Source organism: Zonotrichia albicollis, chromosome 11 (assembly GCF_047830755.1).
Source record: "Zonotrichia albicollis isolate bZonAlb1 chromosome 11, bZonAlb1.hap1, whole genome shotgun sequence".
NCBI classification, from domain to species: domain Eukaryota; kingdom Metazoa; phylum Chordata; class Aves; order Passeriformes; family Passerellidae; genus Zonotrichia; species Zonotrichia albicollis.
This window is the reverse complement of record NC_133829.1, coordinates 6,653,416-6,671,934: the sequence shown is the minus strand read 5'-3', so window position 1 is coordinate 6,671,934 and position 18,519 is coordinate 6,653,416. Positions and strand designations below refer to the sequence as shown.

Genomic DNA, 18,519 nt, shown 5'->3' with positions numbered 1-18,519 from the left:
CTGTAAAAACAGCATGTGGGAATCACTATGGGAACAGAGGGACACAGCAGGCAGAGTGGGGCTCTGTGTGCACAGACATCCCACTGTCTGCCAAATCCACCAGGCCCCTTAAAAGATGTTCAGGTCCCTGTTGAGCTACCATGAAATTACACCTTGTAATGGGTGAGATTTCCTGTGCACAAGCTGGAAAACATCAGTGAGCTAGCATGAATGAAAGCGGTCATCCGAGGGCATGTGATCAAATTTCATGTGGGTCAGAGGTTTGAGGTGCACCTCTGAGTCCTAAGGGGATGCAAAACTATCAGACCAAAAAAAAAAAAAAAAAAAAACAAAAAAAACCAAACAAAAACCCTGTATGTTTTTGTTTCAGATCAAGAGACAAAACAGACCAGCTTGAGGGGAGAGGCCAGCACAAGGCTTGTGGATATAATTTCCAAACTGCCACAGAGCTAAAGCAGACATCAATGCCTCAGGAGCTGCAAGAGCCAAGAGCATCCCAGCAGCAGCTCCTTCTGAAAGCACAGACACTGAAGCAGAGTATTGCAGAGAATCCAGCCCATGGAGGCTGCTCAGGATGGGATGGGAAGGGTAGAAACAATGAGAAGAATGTGCGTCCCTCTGACAACCCCAGGGGCTGCAGAACAGGCAGAAACATCCACAGAAGATCACTTCAGGCTGAGAAATCCACTCAACACAGCTGCTCTTCCCCATCCCTGTGTCATCATCCTCATTTCAAGCCAGATTTTGTGGCCTCCACAAAAGTTCACTGGCTGCAGGAAAACAGCCAGCTTACCAACCCTGAACAAACACCTGTGAGCTCCCCTGACACTCACCAGACTGCTGGGAGCGATGTCCCCTGCCCTTCTTCTTCTTTTCCTTCTTCTCCTTTGGTTTGGCTAAACTGAAGAGGCGAGTAGGCATCTGGGTCTGCTCCTCAGCTGCCTTGTTAGTCTGGTTTGTTGTGCTAAGCAAATGGAAAGTGCTTTTCTCTTTGTGTGTCCTTGAAAGACTGTTCCTTTTGGGGGAGACAGACAGTTCTGCATCAAAGTGCCCTTGTTTAGGAAGGGAAGGGTTCTTCTGCATAGAGGACTCGTCAATGCTGGACTGGGAGGAGACTCTGGCAAGTTTCTCATGTAGATTTGAAACCTAGGAAGAAAAAGTGTTTCATGAAACAGGATAGAAAAGGAGTGTTCCAGACCACTCAGGGGTGAACATCCAGCCCATTCACCAGGTAAAACAACCTTCCCATCCAGGCAAAGAAAAGAGAGAAAAGCCCTCTCTGTTCAAGATGAAAATATGAGACACGAAAAAGAGTAACACTCCACTATCTTTTGCTCCTACATGCATTCTGCTATGTATCAACAAGCCAAGGGCAAATATTCTCTAAGATCTCAATAGCAAGACTCACCCTGCATGGTTTGCACACACAGATGGTGGCAGGAGGCCAAGGAGCAGCGTGCCTCTCTGGGAAGGGAACGCCAGCACACGGCACAGCAGCCCCATGTGTCAAAGAAAGCCTTCCCAAGCAAAAGATGAAAGCAAAAGCATTTTTCCTGATTTTTTTTCCCCTAACGGCTGTCTCAGAATGTAATTGAGCTTGCACATTCAAAGAGAAGATCAAAACAAGCCCAACAAAGCTTGACTGAACACTCTATTAATAGCTCTGCAATGTCAGTCAGATACCTGCTTTGAGAAGGTGCTTCCTTCTCCTAAATCTCTCAGGCCTTGCAGGCATTTTACTTCTCAGCTTCTCTCACAGCACCCATGCCCCTTGTCTGCAAGTGCTTGGAGCTGGAACAGCTTCACTGGCTGCTTGGAAAACTTCTGGCTTGATCAGGAGCCAGGTGGGAGGGAGCAGGACCTGCTTTGGTGATGAGCTTTTCAGAGCCCACTGCTCAGCTCCACAATTAGGCCGTTCAGGCATCGAAAATCATTCCCATTCTGCAATCCAACATTTATAAACTAGCTCTGCTACAGCTCTAAGCAAACTACAGTCAGAATTAGTGACTTGCAAACAAATGATCAACAGGCTCAAGGATTAAATTCAGTCCATGTTTTGCCAGTGGTGCTGGCTCTCCTCAGACTGCTGCACAGTTGTAAAGGAATAAACCTCACAGATCCAAACCAGGATCTGTGTGTGAGTTTTTCTTTGTGCTTGTGAACAGTCAGTCACCAGAAGCCTCTTTCAGCAGAGCTGGGGACCTTTGTTCACTGAGCCACAACTGGACTGCAGGTGCTTGGTCTTTCAGGACACAGCAATGCCATCTCTTTGCTGGATATTGAGAATGCTTTTGGGGATGGATGTCAGCATGTGAACTTGCCCTGGAGTTATCAGCTTCACAAGTGGTTTTTGTGACAGCTGGAGGCTGCAGGTGACCCACAACACTCAGGGTGTTTCTGTGAAGGACTGAGTGCTCCCCAGAGCTCAGCCCCTGGGTGAAGGCCAACATCAGGCAGTGTCAACGCCCTGGGACTGCCTGCCACCTCCTGTCTGCCATCCCCCAATACACAGACAGGGAAGTGGGCAGAGCTCACTGGCCAGGCACCCCCAATACACCATGAAACACCAAAACTGGCAATGCCTCAGCAGCTCCAGAGGTGCAAAACCAGCAGCATTGCACATCCTATGTGAAGGAAAAGCCAGTTTTAAACACTGCTGGACTAAACCTCCCCAAACTAGCCTTCCTTCACATCTTAACCCATGCATTCCTCAAAGCCACGCTCTTCCTATGCTAAGGCTCCATCATTCACAGCCTAAATGGTGAACAAGATATCAAAAAAATAGGAGGACTCCAAAAACTACTACCCACAACCACCGCATGCCTCACCATCAGCAACCTCCCTCTAATAGGAACACCATTTCTAGGAGGATTCTACTCAAAAGACCTGGCAGCTGTGAGGAGCATGCAGTTCACCCAGGAGTTGGCTGGAGCTCCCTGTTCCTAGCTTCCCAAGGAGCCTGGCTGCCAGCATCATTTACCTGGTTGTGGTCAGGCTCCTGCCGCATCTGAGCAAATCTCTCCACGTCCTGCTTCAGCTGCACCTTCTCCCTCTCCAGCTGCTTCTGGGCGGCGCGCAACCTCTCCAGGTCGAGCTGGTAGGCCGCCTTCTTCACCTGCAGCTCCTCCCGCTCGCGCTCCAGCTCCTGCCTCTGTCTCTGCAGCTGCTCCTCGCGCTGCGCCAGCTCGGCCTCGCGCTCCGCCAGCTCCTTCTCACGCACTTCCCACTCCTTCTCCCTCCTCCTCCTCTCCTCCTGGTGCTGCGTCTGCTGCTTCTTCAGGTTGGCCAGCTCCTGGCGCTGCTTCTCCAGGCTGCGCTGCTTCTCCTGCTCCAGCAGCGAGGTGGGCCGGGAGGAGCCTCGGCTCGGAGCCCTCTCACTCAGAGCCAGCTTCTGGTCCTCGATGTAGGTGTCCTGCTGCAGCACCACGCCCTGGCAGAGGGGACAGAGATCACTGCAGCATCCTCTCCCATCCCTGAAAACCCCAGGGTGCTGCAGTGAACCTCTTCTGATCCCAGCCCAGCACTGCTGCCTGGTTACCAGAGCATGCTAATGAAGCAGAGTAGAAATTTTCCAGGGTAGAAATCCATTTTGATTTAGGTGAAATGCACATTTTAAAATTGATTCTATGGTTAGAAAACATAGCTATTTAGCCTGACTGCAGAACCTAGGCTCAGGGAAACTGCTTCAGTGAAGGACAGAGATAAGGTGAGGGAGACAGAAGGTGACAGAGAAAGACAGAGACTGCTGTGAGAGCAGGTCAGCCTGACCTAGGAATTCTTTCTGATAAAGAAGAACTAGTGACAAATGTCACGCAAAATTTGTAAGAATGAACATGTATGAATCTATGGTGAAATTGTGTGCATATGTATTTGAGAGGGGGATAAAAAGGGACCTGAAGTCCCCAGAAGGATGCATGTCATTTTAGGGGAATGATTTCCACATGCGTCCAGCGCTGTAATAAACATATTGGCTGTACAACTTTCACAAGAGTTGTGGAGTTTTGATTATCTCTGCAAAACACTGGCAAAGCAGCTCCCTCAGCAGCTTCCCAAATTCAGGCCAGTACTGGTTCCCTTGGGCAGCAGCTCATTCCCTGAGCCTGCAAGCTGGTTGTGGGGTGTCCAGCCATGCAGGGCTGTGACACAAGGGGCAAAGCACAACAAGCAGCTCAGGCAAGCAGTGTGTGGGAGCAGGATGAAGGGCTAAGCCTACCTGCAAAGCAGTGAGCAGCTTATGGAGGCTGGTGATGGTTTGGAGGACCTGCTGCAAGAAAACAGAAGCGTTGCTGTTAGATCTCACTGGGTGCTGGGTATGTGGACAGCACCTTCTCATGCTGTGTCCCACCAGTGGGTCTGACAAGCTGCACAGCCATCACTCTGCACCCTGCTTTTCCTCACTCTTCCCTTGCAATGAGTGCATCAGTCCCCAGTACACCAACAGATCCCTTGAACATCTCCAAGAAGTGCCTGGCATCACCTTCCTCCCTTCCCTAGCTGTCACTGCAGCAGGAGAAGGAACATTGAGCTCATGGGAAGTCCTGGTTTGCCTCTGCAAACCATTTCCCATAACATCAGCTTGCTCAAGAACAAGCTGAATAATTGAGATGAAGCCCAGAAGTTCACTTAAAAATTTCAGGAAAAAAATAAATCAATCTTTAAATAGATGTGGACTATTTGTACCCTTCTCCCTCAGCTGACCCATACAAGACCCACTGCCACCAGGCAGAAAAGCTGCACTACAGCAGGCAACACAAGTGCAGAAGGTGTGTTCTTGGAGGCTTTCTGAAAATACAGAAATGCAAACACCTCATGAATGGTGTGTTGCTGAATACAGAGCAAGCAACTCTGGAGTTATGCTCTATCCCTAAATTTAGCCTAGCTAAAAATTTCTCTGAATCTCTCATAACCTACAATTAATTTCAAGAAGAAAAAAGAGCACTTCAGTATTTGCAGTAGTGGAGTGATAGCCAGTATTAAGAACTGCTTCTCATTTTGTCATTAATGCTAATTGGGAGTTATGAATGTGTATCAAAGGGAGAATAGAAACCTAATTGCCCCAATTCACTGCACCTGCAACATAAAATTAAACTCTCTCTGTCTGCAGATGCACAATAAATACAGCCCTGTGCATCCTGGTGGTAATTAACCCTTGCTGCTTATAATCAGCACATATCATCTTGCTGGTAAGCAGATGACAATCAGTGAATTCTCTGTCTAAACATCCAAGGTTAAACAAATAAATGACACAGTGGGTTCAGCTTAATGTATTTAAAAGTCTAGATGTGCTTCAGCAAATTAAATGTGTTTTCTTCTACATTATCACCTATTGAGACAAATTCTCTAGCCACTTAAATGAAGGGAACAGCTGAGCAATGGAATCAATTCTTACCTCGTTATCCCTTTTCAGCATGAACATCAAATTAGCATTTCCACCCTATGACAAGATCACAAATTTAATATTAGGACAATGAAAAATCATAGCAAATGTCTTCTGAAGCTGAACTAATGACACATCCATTAAACACTCCCCTCCACCTTCCATTTTGGGAGAATTCATGCATGTTTTTAGGCCATTTAGAATCATTTAGAATAAAATGTTAATTAGGTATTATTTTGCAGTTATGTGATGGATCGATCCCCAGAAAGAAAAGGTGCAAGGTTGTAGCTGACCTTAGAATTTCAATAACAATGCAGAATTAAACAAATTTAATGCAGACAGATGGTAGCCAACCTGTGCCATTAAGGAGTACAACTGAATTGCAGTGGTTTTCAAGTCAGTGGTTTTGAGTATTTTACATTTTATTTTATTTTTAACTTATTAGGATGTATCTAATTGTCAAGAAATTTTCAGGCATTTTTTTAAGGCTAGAGCTGTCACTCCTGAAATCTGAGCTCAGTGGTGGCAGACACACAAATCAAGGCATACCTTCTTTAAAATGCTGTCTGACTCTGTTCTCCGGAGGTCCTGAGCATCATCGCCTTCATCTTTCGCTCCACCTAAAGGAAGGAGCCAGCACTGACATCAGTTATTCAACATTTTAAGGCAGAGATGAACTTGCTAAAGTCTGAGGAATTTAATACAGGAAACTCACGTGTTCCACAAAAGCGGACACAGAGCTCTTGACATTTTAACTAAATGAATTTGAGCCCTAAATATACGGAACACGTCAGCACTACCAACAAAAGTGGATGTGAATTTAGATTAGGCTTGACTTTGGTTTCATAGAATGTGCTGATAAATTCAGCTATTAGATGGTGCTCTGTCTAGCCCCTGCACTGCTGTCTACTACCACAGAATACTTGCTGAGAAGACATGAGGCAGCATAAGAGCAGATGGAGGATGATAACAGAATCATATCAGGGTATATTATTGCAGGTATAGTTTCAATGCCTCTCTTGTGCAAGTTAATTTACATCTGGGTCAGATACTGCTGTGCAACACCCTGTGTAATTCTATGCTAACAATTTATCATTAACCTTAGCTATCAGATACCTGGATCTTCAAAGAGACACTGGGCTTCTCTTTCTAACTTCCCCCTGGATGGCTCATATCAGTGCTCCTGAGCAAGACTGAGCTGACCTGTGGGGACACGAGGGCTCTGACCCTCCCCCTGTGCTGCCCTTCTGCTCAAAAGGAGTCACACAGACCTTCCATCCTCTAGCTCTTGCCAAGACTATTGTACTCCCATTGCCAGCTGAGATGCACCCATGGGGAAAACCCACACCTGCAGTGGCAACTTTCCTTCTGCCACTCTTAAAGACTTTACATAAACCTGAATCTGCAGCAGTGTGAAGGACACCACAGCTGTGTAAAGGCCCTCTCCTCCCCCCACCCCCGAGGCTGGCTCTGCTGTTAGAGGCTGACCCTCCAGCCCTCCTAACAGACCTGCTCTCCTGCGCCACGTCCTGGGACCTTCCACCTCTCTGCAGGAGGAAACTCCTCCCTTCTGCTTTGCTGGAGGGGAGAACGAAGGGGAGTCAGGTTATAAGCCTTGCCCGAGGTTTCACAGGTTGTGAACACAAGAACTGGAGAGAATGCCAGGTTTCATACCTCCTGGGCAGAACAAATAGGCCCTGAATTCTTTTCCCAAAATCTCCCAAGACCCTACAACTACTGAATTAGAATTAGAGGGTATTTCTACAGAATACTTAAGATTTTGGGCAACAGCCTGAGGTTGTCCCATTCATTGTTGCAACAGAGAGAGGCACAGCCCTCAACAAACCCCTCCAGTGTGAGTATATTTGTCATCATGATGACAAGGCCTTTGGGCTCTCCAGGAGAACTGGGAAAGCCTCTACATAGTTCTCATGTCTGACTGTCTGGAGCTAACACTGCTCCTTTAATGCAGGAGGTCAGACGAGGTCCAACGATGCCAGCGCTGAGACAGACACTAGCACAGCAAAACTGGTTGTATTGGGAGTGTGAGTAAGACCACAGAGAAAGGAATTTGAGGACAGGGAAGTTTCTGATGACTAGAGCAAAGAAAGAGGGCATTGGGAAGCAGCCAAGTATGCAGCTGAAATAAGTAGTCACGCATTTCTTTGGGAGAGACTTAATTGGAGGAATAATACATGCAGATGTAGGTGGAACATAAATGCACAGAGAGCAGAGACAGGGGAAAAGGTGTTTGATTCAGCAATATCCACATCCATTTGTAAATGCAACAGCATCAGGCTCCTGCTGGGAAGAAAAATGAAGAACAAAGAACAGACCTGTAGATATTACAATAATAACATAAAGAAACTAATTTATTGAGAAGCCAAATGCTTTCATGTGGCACGTAAGTAAAATAGCAAGTATTACTTGGAGAGAGCACAGAGAGGAGTGAAGAGTTCAGATGTTTAACTCTTGTATAGCCACAGGTTCTCAGCCACCATCAATCTACCTGTACATAAGCTTTCTTTTCTAATCTGTGATTTAATCTGTCACCTATTGTTGGAGAGGAGTTGTGAAACCCAAACCACCAGCTGAAGTCCTTCTGAAGCAAGAGGATATGATGACGTGTGTTATTAACAAATTCTGATGAGCACACACAGAACTACTCACCCTTGGAGGCGTTCATCTGATGACTGTCAAATCCTCCAAAAGTTTCTGCCCTTCTAGGGAGTGAGATGGGGCCAACTCCTCCCTCCTGGTCCATGGCAGTGCTGCTGACCTGCTGTCCAAGGGCAGTGCCCAGGCTCCTGCTCACCAGGTGTTGCAGCACTTCAACTGATAAAAAGCAGCAATGTCTTTAACAAAGCCCACCTCAGGTTTCTGAGCTATTTTCATCCCTGCCTCAGCTCATGCCAGAAATTATGTGGTGTACAAAGAATCTCGGTTTCTGTGACAATGATGTGAACAGTACACATTGCCCCTGCAAAAACTCAGTCTGACCACTAACTCCAACTCTTGGAGCTCTGCAAAAACCTTACACCTCCCTCTCTTTCTTCAGGCAACCTCAGTGTTCTCTGACAACAGCATTTAATAATTTTAGCCTCTCCAAAGATCATACTGGAAAGTAGCCTGAGTTTCCACCTACCCTTGCCCTTGTCAACAGAACTGCTTGTCCCTTGCAGGCATCACAAGCTCCTGCTGGAACCCAACCCCACCCTCACATCTTGCTGAGACTGAAGAATAGCAAAAGCCTGGATGGTTGAAATTTCAGCCAAGGATAAATCCCATGCTGCTCCTGACCCCAAAGCAGGTTCAATGCATGGTTTTATTTGTGCTGACTTCCCTGCCCTCTTTCAACACCTCTGCAATACCTGCTTCCTTTCCTCATCCTCATGATCTGTCCCTGAGACAATACCATGAGGAGGAGTTTGTCCTTATCTTGTTATTCTGACAAAGAGAAGATGTTCCCTCCAAAACTGGTGCTTGAGAAATGATGCCTTCACTGATAGTAACCAATTATAGTTGGTTAGTATAATTTACATGCCACGTGACTGGCTCACCTTCATTTATTGCTGATTTCATGATTTCCTCTCCTTTTGGAGCCTCTTCTGTGCAGGCTCTGAAGAGCTGCCTGGAGCCTTGTGTCTCCTCCTGCACAGAACAGTCTGCCATGTCCTGGAAGATCTTCGTCTTCTCCTCCAGCAAGAGCAGGATCTGTTTGTCCTTCTGCTGAAGTTGTTCTGTGGGGGTGAACAGAAAACAGAGATGAAGACAAAATAAAAGCTTTGGCAAGGAAACCTGAGCTATTCCTGAGATATTGGCCCCATCTAGTGGAGCATGACAATACGTGCTGGACTTGGCAGCCCGACAGTGCCCTGGGCAATCTGGCACAGCAGGCTCGGAAAATAAATAATGCAAGGAAGGCAATCTGCAAACCAGGACTGCAGTTATTTGCTGGATGCAGGATTGAAAAAAGTCACACTTCAACCACAAAACCTAATCCAAGAAACTCCCATACATTTTTCCACAGTGGCCCCCCAGCTCTGTTCCAGGCAGATTTTACCTTTCAGTCCTCTCACTTTCGCATCGGACAATTTCTTCTCAACCTCAGACTCACAAGGGACTCCTTCATCTTCATCTCTATCCCTGGACAGGAGACACAGCTCAATTACTACAGGAACACACCCAGTGTACCCCCTGCCCCACAAGAATGGCTGAATGCCTTACATGGTGTGCATTGTGTCCTGAATGATCTGTATCCAGCCGTTGCGCTCTTCCTTGGAGCTGGCATGGACTTCCACCATCTCAGGATCCTTCCCAACCATGCTGATCAGGAACAAACCCTTCTCTTCATGAGCCACTTCTCGTACAATCAGCTTCTTCAGAGAGATCACAGTGGATCTCTGGTCCTTCAGATGGAAAGAAATGGGTGAGGAAGGGGACCAGAGCTAGCTCCCAGATTCAAACTAGCGTTGAAAAGGTCTCAATAAACCATAGTGCTACATCTCTCAGCTTTGCAAACATTTTCTGAACATACTGGTTATTTAAAAAACAAAATCATTTAAATGGGGTCAAACAAAAGGGATGGGCTTGCTTTCCTCCAGGAGTTATGCAGGAAAAGCAATTTTACTTCATTTCATTTCAAGAAAGAATTAATTTTAAATTGACTTTGTGGTTTTGTACACTGTACCATATTTTGCTCTGATCTCATTTTCTACTGACCACACTCTTCCTGTCATCAATATCACAGCTCCTTACACTTGGTGCAGCTTGCTAGCCTGCTTCACACACAGTGTCTTCACCATCTCTCTCCAGGATAAAGTCTTGTTTCCAAATCCCACAAAACCCCTGCTGCTCTCAGACGCTCACAGCTGACTGCTGTGTCAGAACCTGTGTGTGAGGTGGTGTTCACCGTGTGCTAGGTCTCTGTGTCATCAGCCTGCTGTGTCATCTGCACAGGAGCCAGCCCCTTTGTGCATTGTACCACACGCTGCAGCTGGGGTGATCTCGTTCACCAGCAGGACTTGATGCAAACCAGCTTCTCCTGTGTAGGGCACTGAGCCCATGCAGAGGGTTGGTGGAACTGGAATAACAAATTATCAGCTTTCAAAATGCTCAAAGAGTAGAAAGGTCACAGGGTTTAGCCAGTCTAGACCATGCCTGGAAGGTACAGCCCAGCAGACTCCATCAGGCACCAGGTTTTCTTTAGCAGGTCAATGTGCCCAGCCCTTTTTGGGGGCCTGCCCTCAAACCTAATGTTTTTGCTCCTGCACATTACAAATCTATTTCTCATTTATTTTCAAGCTGTTGTGTTGAAGTTACTGCCCTGGCATTTCACCTCACTGCCCCCTGCAGCAGCTCACAATGCACTTGGACATTTCTTCCAGCTGAGGTTCATTTTTACAAAGTTTGCATTATCCCCTCACTCTCTCCCAGCCCAGTCACTGCTCCAGTGTGCACAAACTGCAAAGCACAAGTGTTTTCAGTGACAGGCAGGTTTTCAAGGCCAATTAACAGCTGTGCCAAGGCACAGCAGGAAGGGGAGGTGGGGCATGAGGACGTGTTTTCCCATCAAAAAGAATGGAGTCTGCTCAGCAAACAAAAATGTTCTGAGCAAGAAAATTAGGTTGTTTAGCAGGCAATTGCTGGCTTTGCTGCACAACACAACATTATGGGTCTCTCACACAGAAAAGTAAGGAGGAAAAAAGGGCTGAAGCCTTACCAGTGAGGCAAAGACATACTTCTGGTCCTTCTCCTGAAGGAACACGAGCATGTCAGAGAGGAGAACAGCCTGGACTTCTGCAAAAGAAGAAGCACACCACTGCAGTATAACCACACAATTCACCCCAGAAAAGATTTCTTGCAATAACACCAGTGCTGGTGAGCAGCAGGGCTGGTTCTGCAAATCCTGAAAGCAAGAGCAACCTCCCAGCTGGCAGAAGGAGCAAGGGCAGTTCCTGGAGGTGCCAGATCAGGTTAGCTCTGAACCAGCTTTGCATGAAGCAGGACACATCAGCACCAGGGCATCCTGCAGGATTTGCTCTCACCCATGGGAGCAGGGGTGCTCCTCTCCAGCCACATGCTCACTACCAGTTAAGACATGGGCATAACAGTGAAAGCCAGAAACATTTATTCAATAGAAGCTCTGTTTTCTCAAACAATCAATATTTCAGCCCTCAAGCGAAATATCTGCACGGGAAGTTTTGGATTTTACGGTTCTCTTGATGAGTGGTTTGCAGGGTGTAAATTATCGTGCAATAACAACATTTGTCAGCTGCAGTTTCTTTCCCAGGAAATACTGACTTCAGGAGCCACCAGTAATTCTGCTCTCAGACAAACACAGCTCTGAGGGGAGCCTGCATGAGACACAGGACCTGGCTTTCTTTCACGGGAGAAGGAAACACAACCTCAAGCCAACAGAGGGTTTTAAATCAGTCTTTTCCCAGAGTACACGTAGAGCCTTCCAAGTCTCCTAATAACATATCATAAAGCTGCACAGCAACTACCCAGTGTAATGCCCCACCCAGACCCCTCAGTACAAAGAGGTTTTGTGTAATGTACTTGGGAAATCTTGTGACAGAGAGGAAGCAAACCAGAAACTTAAATCATCCCATGGGTAAATCCTTCCAGTCTGTTTTGGGAAGACAGAATCCATTCCAGATAAAAGAACTACTAAACTTTAAGCAAAGCTGCAAAACTAAATCCAGGCTCTGGGAGATTTGCAGAAGGTGGCATTTGACTGCCTTTTTCTCTGTTCCATGCACTTTGCAAGAGTGGAAATGCTAAAACTCTTAAACAAAAGTTCTTCCTATAATTTTTGGTGCTGCATTTCAAATACCACAAAATAACCTGAAGATATGAACGATCTACTCTCTCCCTTTTTCTGCAGCCTGCCTGCAGAACCTGCCTTCCCTGGGAGTCTGCACTACAGACATGTTTGTGCATTTCTATGATTAAGAAATGCAAATGGAGCCTGTGCTTATCACGATTTCACAACAGCAGCAGAACTTGCTTCATCCACCATCTGAAGGCAGTAGCAGTCTCGGGTGCCTAGAAATCATCTGTAAACTTCCTGCTGCCAAAACCTCAAAATAAATCATACCCCATACAGAATTCCACGTTATCATCACCTCCCTGCACAGGCCCCATTCATGCCCACAGATCATATTTAATCAGCTTATGCTGCAGGGAGGAAGGGAAGCCCAGCCTTCCTGCCAGGCCTGAGGCACAGCTCTGTCTGCTCTTACTGCTACTGTGGTCCTAGATGAAAGTTTCCTTGGGAGATTTAGCTTTTAACTCACTGGAGGACTTCAGTGCACAGCACCTTAAAAAAACTACTTCCACCTGATAACAAACAAAAAGCAACTCAAGAAAACACTGACCCAACAAGAGGCAGCTGCAGGGACACCATAGCCTCTCCTGAACAGTTTGTGTCAACAGCTTAAGAGATTCAAGAGCAACAAATCCCTGGGACATCTCCGTGGATCCCAGTGCAACTGGGATGGTACTGCTGCAGACATGCCACAGCCCTCAGAGGGAAGGAAAGGCCCAGAAAGTTGAGGCTGGGTTCCAGATTTAGCCAGCACAACTCCTGGAACCGTGGCACAGGCATGGAGATCTGACTCCATGCTTTGGGCAACTGCAGCCCCATCGTGTCCTCCTGGCCCAGAGCATCCCTCAGCAAGTCAGTGACACACTGAGGTGTCACTGCCACCCGGGCCCTCAGCAGGCACGCAGTCACCAGGAGGAAAAGCAGCTCTCTACCACCCCAGAACACACACGAGGAATTGGAAATGCAATGGGGAGTGGGGGTACAGCAGGGGAAAGCTGGTGTCACAATCTATCAAGGCAGAAGAATAAATCAAGGGTGGAGGCACCAGTCTGAGGATTAATCTTACATCCAGAGAGGGTGAGCTGCATCCTTCCTCAGCAGAAGGCAGGAGAGTCTTACCTTTTAACCGGCCAGCTGAGTTCTTTAGTGAAACAGGCCCATCTCGGATGAGTTTCCGATGCGTCAAGTCCTCTCTTGCAAACATCTGGCCACTCTTCATCCTCATGATGGACTTGCTGTCCGTCCGGTTGTAAATCTCCCCAAGACGCTTTTTCTTTTCATACTTGCTGACTTTGCTGTTGACTGCAGCAATCACATCTTTAACAAGGTTTAACGACTGAGTCAAGTCTTCATGCTCCACTTCATTTTCTTTAAAAAAGAAACAGAAACATCTCGATTTGACTTTGTGCAATCTAACTTCCCACTTTTACTTCCTTCCTTCCTCTTCTCCCAAGTTCCCACATTATAACTTTTAATACTTAAATGAGACATTTTTCCCCCTTAAAGAGAGCTTCACAAAACCCTTTACATATACATGGTTGAGACTGGAGAATATTCCAATACACTTTGCATATAAGACAGTAGAGATGAAATGCACAAATTAACTACATATTTTAGCTAATACCTAAAAAAGCAAGCTAGGAGACTTTGGAGTCTAGGCATGTTGCTCCATAATTAGCTACAGACAGACTTTTAACAACTAAATCAAGGTCCTAAACAACTAATCCTAAGTGGAAGTATTGAATTCAGTTATCTCTTTGCAGTGATTTGAGACAACAAGGACTGGATTAGCTGGTAAAAAAATCTGCTTCAGCTGTAAAGGATTAAAACTTCACACTGGACAAACAAATATGTGCTTAGAATAGAGGAGCTGGTCCCTACCTTTGGTGTACTGCAGTATCCTTTGCAAAAGGACCGGGTACTTTGTGATTCTCTGTGTAACCAACAAGATACATTCAGGAATCCCAAGGCGCCTCACCAGGGAGCTGCTCATTTTTTTCTAAGGAACAAAGAAGAAAATTTCAGTTCTGCAGCAAAACACTCCCCCAGAGTGCAGAAAGGACATGTCTTTTCCATTGGGTACATCTGTCCTTCCAGGTCCTACCTTGACAAATGCCTGAAAGCGCTTGTCCTTGGTGTAAAGATCTTTGAAGTAATTGACAGCCTCGTTGTGGTGCCCGCAGAATTTGCCGTATGTTTTCTTCATCCGCTCAGCGTTCTCCCCAGAGAACTGCAAAGAAAGGGACACTCAGCTCCAGCCTGCACTCAACTCCTGGGGTGACATCCCAGCAGTGCCTGCCAGGCTCTCAGAAGAACTTGGGGAAATCAAATTAGTCCAAAGCATGCTCGACCATGCAAGCAGATCTCTAGAGAGTAAAGAGCTGATTTGGGGACTTCACTGAGTCACTACAGCAAAATTTGCAACTCTACTCCCATGACTTAAAAGCCAGCCACAAAAAGAGTCAAAACAGACAAAAAGAAGATAGAAACTGTGGATAAAGAAAAGTAAAATGATCCATTCTGAGTTAAACACCAGGTCAGTAATGCAGCCAAGAAACACACTGGGCATATTTAGCTGTGAGCTCCTGCCTACACTCCAGTCTGTGGTCAAACTGTTTTGTGCCTGTCAGTGAATGCTTCTCTTTCCCACAAAATGAAGTAAATTAATTTTCAACAGTAGACCTTCCTCTGAAAGAGCAAACAGTGCTTCAAAAAGCAGAGGTGGAGATTTTTATGTGTGAAAAGTAAAGGTGCCATCAGCTGTGCTTATCTGACAGGCAGAAACAGGAGGGAAGGAAAAGCATCTGGCTTCCAGCTGTGCTCTCAGAACTGCAAACATTTTCCAGCACTTACTTGATTCACTAGGATGTCACCTATCCTCCTGATAACAAAGTTCTTTTCACTTTTGTCTGCCAGTGACTCCTTCTTCCTTTCCAGAATCCGCTGGAAAAACTGACTGTGGATGTGCAGCAAGTTTTCCAGGCAGGGAAAGAGCTTGTCCACTGCTTGCTGCTCAAACTGCAGTTCCTTCAGCATGGCTGCACTGTACACATCATTCATGATCTTCAGGGTGCGGACGTGGTGCATTTCTGTCTGCATTAGCTCTGCATGGGATGAGGACAAGAGTTCATGGATTAGAGCACAAGGAAAAGCTGCCATTAGAAAGCTTTGCCATAACTGGGCTTCTCTAAGTTGTGTCAAAAAAATTTCATGCCAGGAATTGTAACATTAGTCAATAGTTTCATGTGTGAGAGAAACAGAGGGGGAGAGGCATCCCAGCAGAGAGCTTTGGATGTTGCTGCTGGGGTCTCAACCTTCAGCCCTGGTATCTTCTCCTTCCTAACACCTCACTGCCAGCCTCCACACATCCCCTTTTTTTCATACAGGATGGCTCCTGAATCCCTCAGGAAAAGACTTCGTAGCTAGCTGCTTGTTGTAGAACCCAGTTTGAAAGTCAACACCGACAAATGAGGAGAGGCAATTTCTGGGGCTTTGATGGCTTCTGGATATGTGAAATGCAGAAAGACACCTTTCACAGAATAATTACATTCCTAGGAGCTTCAAGAATTAAAGTTTGGCTTTTGAGGAAACCAAAGCAGTGTTCCTATCAGGGAACTGTTTACAGTGAGTAAAAAGTGAAGATGTCTCACCATAAATCACATCTTGCCGTTTCACAACATCCTTGTGTTGCTGCTGTAGGAACTTGCTGTCCACTGCTTGGCTCCAGGACTCTGCCTCCAGCTGCTTGGAATCTAATTCCAGGTCTCCCATGAGCTGTCCTTCATTCATGTCTGCACCTTCACAAAGTAATAGAAGTGCCATTAAAATGTGGGTAATTTGTCTCATTTGAGATTCCTGCCTAATCATTTACGTTTAGGCTTTGTCAGTCACACCACGGACATCACACACATTCTCCTTTACTGACACAAATGATCATATACCACATAAAGAGTAGTTATGAAAAACACTTTTAAAGGTTATTTCCTAGTTTCCTGTTCACCATTTTCACATGGACCAATTTCTAGCTCAGATAATGTATTCCTAATCTGCTGTGAAACGACATTGCAGTTAAATAAAAAACCACAAGAGAAGAGGAAATGTTTGTCCCTGAGCTAAATTCCAAGTAACTCAACTGTAACTGAAACCTTCTAAATGTTTTTCCATAATTCAATGAGCTAAAGAAATTACTATGTGGGGCTTTGTTTTAGTTTATCAAACTAATATTCTGAGATTAAAATAAATGCACTTTAATTGTCCATTATAAAAGAAGACAATTGCTGAAAATGGATTTTCTATTTCTGGAAAGCAGAACTGAGACCTTCCTTCTCCTATAGATGCCATGGAGATCTCTTACCTTCATCAACCAGTGACTCCATGGATTCATTAACCCGGCTGATTTTATGTAAAGAGTCTGTTGACTGCGACAGGAATTTCCAAGTGTGTATTAAGCTGTCATCGTTCCCAACTCTGCAGAAAAACAGAACACACAATATTGTTTATGACAAAAACCCAGCCAAATGTACTTTCAGATAAGCAGAATAAATGCATTTAAAATATGAATTGAAAAACAAAGCTAGCACTGCACGGTTATGTACAGAAATGTGCTTTTATGTGTTGTTTACTAACTACCCACTGGAGCTTGAGAAGCTGTAAGTGCTATAGTTGTGAGTGACGGTGCTTTCCATAAAGAACCACTCCTGAGCTTTTATAGTTGGGACAACTCCATTCCAGTCACGTCCCATCCTCATTGCCCTTGGAGCAAACAGTGCGAAAAAACACCACACCAAAGGCTCTACAAGAATCCTTATCACTAGCCCTGGGAAAGATCAGAAAATGGACTGAAATTAAATTCCCTATGAATAGCCAGGACATCCAAATTGCCCAGAATAAGCCAGTCCCTGCCCCACATGTAGAACTGCTCAATATGCAAGTACGGTAGGAACCATAAATTAGATTTTCTTCTATGTTTTTTGTAATGTATCATGTATAATGCAGTCTAAAAACAGGAAGACTGCAGCTCTGTGCCTTCACCCTCTTGTTATGGACACAAAAGTTAATATTATACCTGACCTGCAAATGTGTGCTTGCACAGCATCTGGCCCAAGGTAAAGGAATTCCTTCCTAGGAGCCCAGAGCATCCCTGGGAAGTGGCCTTGAATCTGCCGGGCAAACTCAGCTGTGCCTCTGAACTCCTGCCATGACTAAACTAACTCACATAAGATTGTGCAGAAGACAACTGATGGTATCATACAGAACATAGCTATTTCTCTGTTTGTGATCCTGTTTGTACCTTTAACGCAAGTCACAGCACGTGAACTTATTTTTAGTGAAACTGAAATTCCGTCTTTACATCAGCAGCATCAGATAACACGCACACTTATGGTCAGGTGTGCAGGGAGGAGCCTTACCCTGCAATGTTCTGTATGGAGACACTTTTGGAGAGCGCAGAGGGCTGCTGCGATCTCCTGTTGCAGAAGCTGGAGGTGACGGAGCTCTCGTCGGGCGCGAGGATCGCGGAGCGCGGGCGCTCCTTGGGCTGCGAGCCTGCAATGGGAGGGAGGGACAACAGTTGGCCCATGCAAACACCTTAACCACTGCTCACTGGCATGGGGACGACTTAAAAGGATCCACACTCGGAAATTCACTGCCTTTTCTTTCTAGAATCACCCGCAAGGGGTGTCAGCAGTTAGGAACAGCCATAGGAAGGGAAGCCCATTGACCCTTGTGCAGAACTCACTGCACTGTGCTTGAATTACCCAGGTGGGATCTGCAACTCCAGAGACTGAATTTAACTGTTTTGATAATTAACCCTATGTCACAATCCACCCTGTTGCCTTTTTATTTCCCTGGGCACACAGTCATATAACCTTTGACCTTGATGTCAAACTCTTTGAGATGGGTTTCTTTTATCAATAGGTACCACAGAGAAATGATAATCCTGATTTCATTATACCATCACATACCTCTAGATAATTTGTTCATATTAATTCTAGATTCTTCCTTCTTCAGATGCATTTCTGCTATCTGGAGCAACACCTCTGAACTTCATAATAAATACCACAGTGATTACAACTGTATTATACAGTGTGGCTCTATACAAGCTATCATTTGTCTGATCAAAGCTTATAACTTAAACTTATCAAATCATGGCCCTAACAAAACCAGTCTGGGCCATTTCACACCTATTCTTCAGCCTTGGTGACAGTTGGTCACTCTGCAGTGCAGTGTTTATCTCAGCAAAGTCAGGAACAGTTTGTCAGTATTCCTCCTACTCAAAATTATAATTTCTCTTTTGCCTATCTCAAAGCCC

The 18,519-nt window shown here is 45.6% G+C and overlaps 1 protein-coding gene across 18 annotated transcripts in view; it reads right to left on the bottom strand.

Annotated features, from left to right (window-relative positions):
- AKAP13 (A-kinase anchoring protein 13) overlaps window positions 1-18,519 on the bottom strand; it is a 208,791-nt gene that overhangs the window by 5,463 nt on the left and 184,809 nt on the right. For 13 of the 18 annotated variants that reach the window (XM_026791323.2, XM_074549214.1, XM_026791322.2 and 10 more), the window contains 18 exons: window positions 17,618-17,753; window positions 16,564-16,676; window positions 15,860-16,006; window positions 15,063-15,313; window positions 14,314-14,439; window positions 14,091-14,208; window positions 13,329-13,577; window positions 11,100-11,176; window positions 9,605-9,786; window positions 9,441-9,523; window positions 8,938-9,117; window positions 8,048-8,212; window positions 6,887-6,955; window positions 5,927-5,997; window positions 5,390-5,434; window positions 4,214-4,264; window positions 2,981-3,430; window positions 834-1,146 (listed from right to left, as the gene is read on the bottom strand). In XM_026791323.2, the coding sequence (XP_026647124.2) occupies window positions 834-1,146; window positions 2,981-3,430; window positions 4,214-4,264; window positions 5,390-5,434; window positions 5,927-5,997; window positions 6,887-6,955; window positions 8,048-8,212; window positions 8,938-9,117; window positions 9,441-9,523; window positions 9,605-9,786; window positions 11,100-11,176; window positions 13,329-13,577; window positions 14,091-14,208; window positions 14,314-14,439; window positions 15,063-15,313; window positions 15,860-16,006; window positions 16,564-16,676; window positions 17,618-17,753 (2,826 nt within the window). The remainder of the gene's footprint in view (window positions 1-833; window positions 1,147-2,980; window positions 3,431-4,213; window positions 4,265-5,389; window positions 5,435-5,926; window positions 5,998-6,886; window positions 6,956-8,047; window positions 8,213-8,937; window positions 9,118-9,440; window positions 9,524-9,604; window positions 9,787-11,099; window positions 11,177-13,328; window positions 13,578-14,090; window positions 14,209-14,313; window positions 14,440-15,062; window positions 15,314-15,859; window positions 16,007-16,563; window positions 16,677-17,617; window positions 17,754-18,519) is intronic. The other 5 variants (XM_026791326.2, XM_074549216.1, XM_026791332.2 and 2 more) reach the window with 3 other exon arrangements.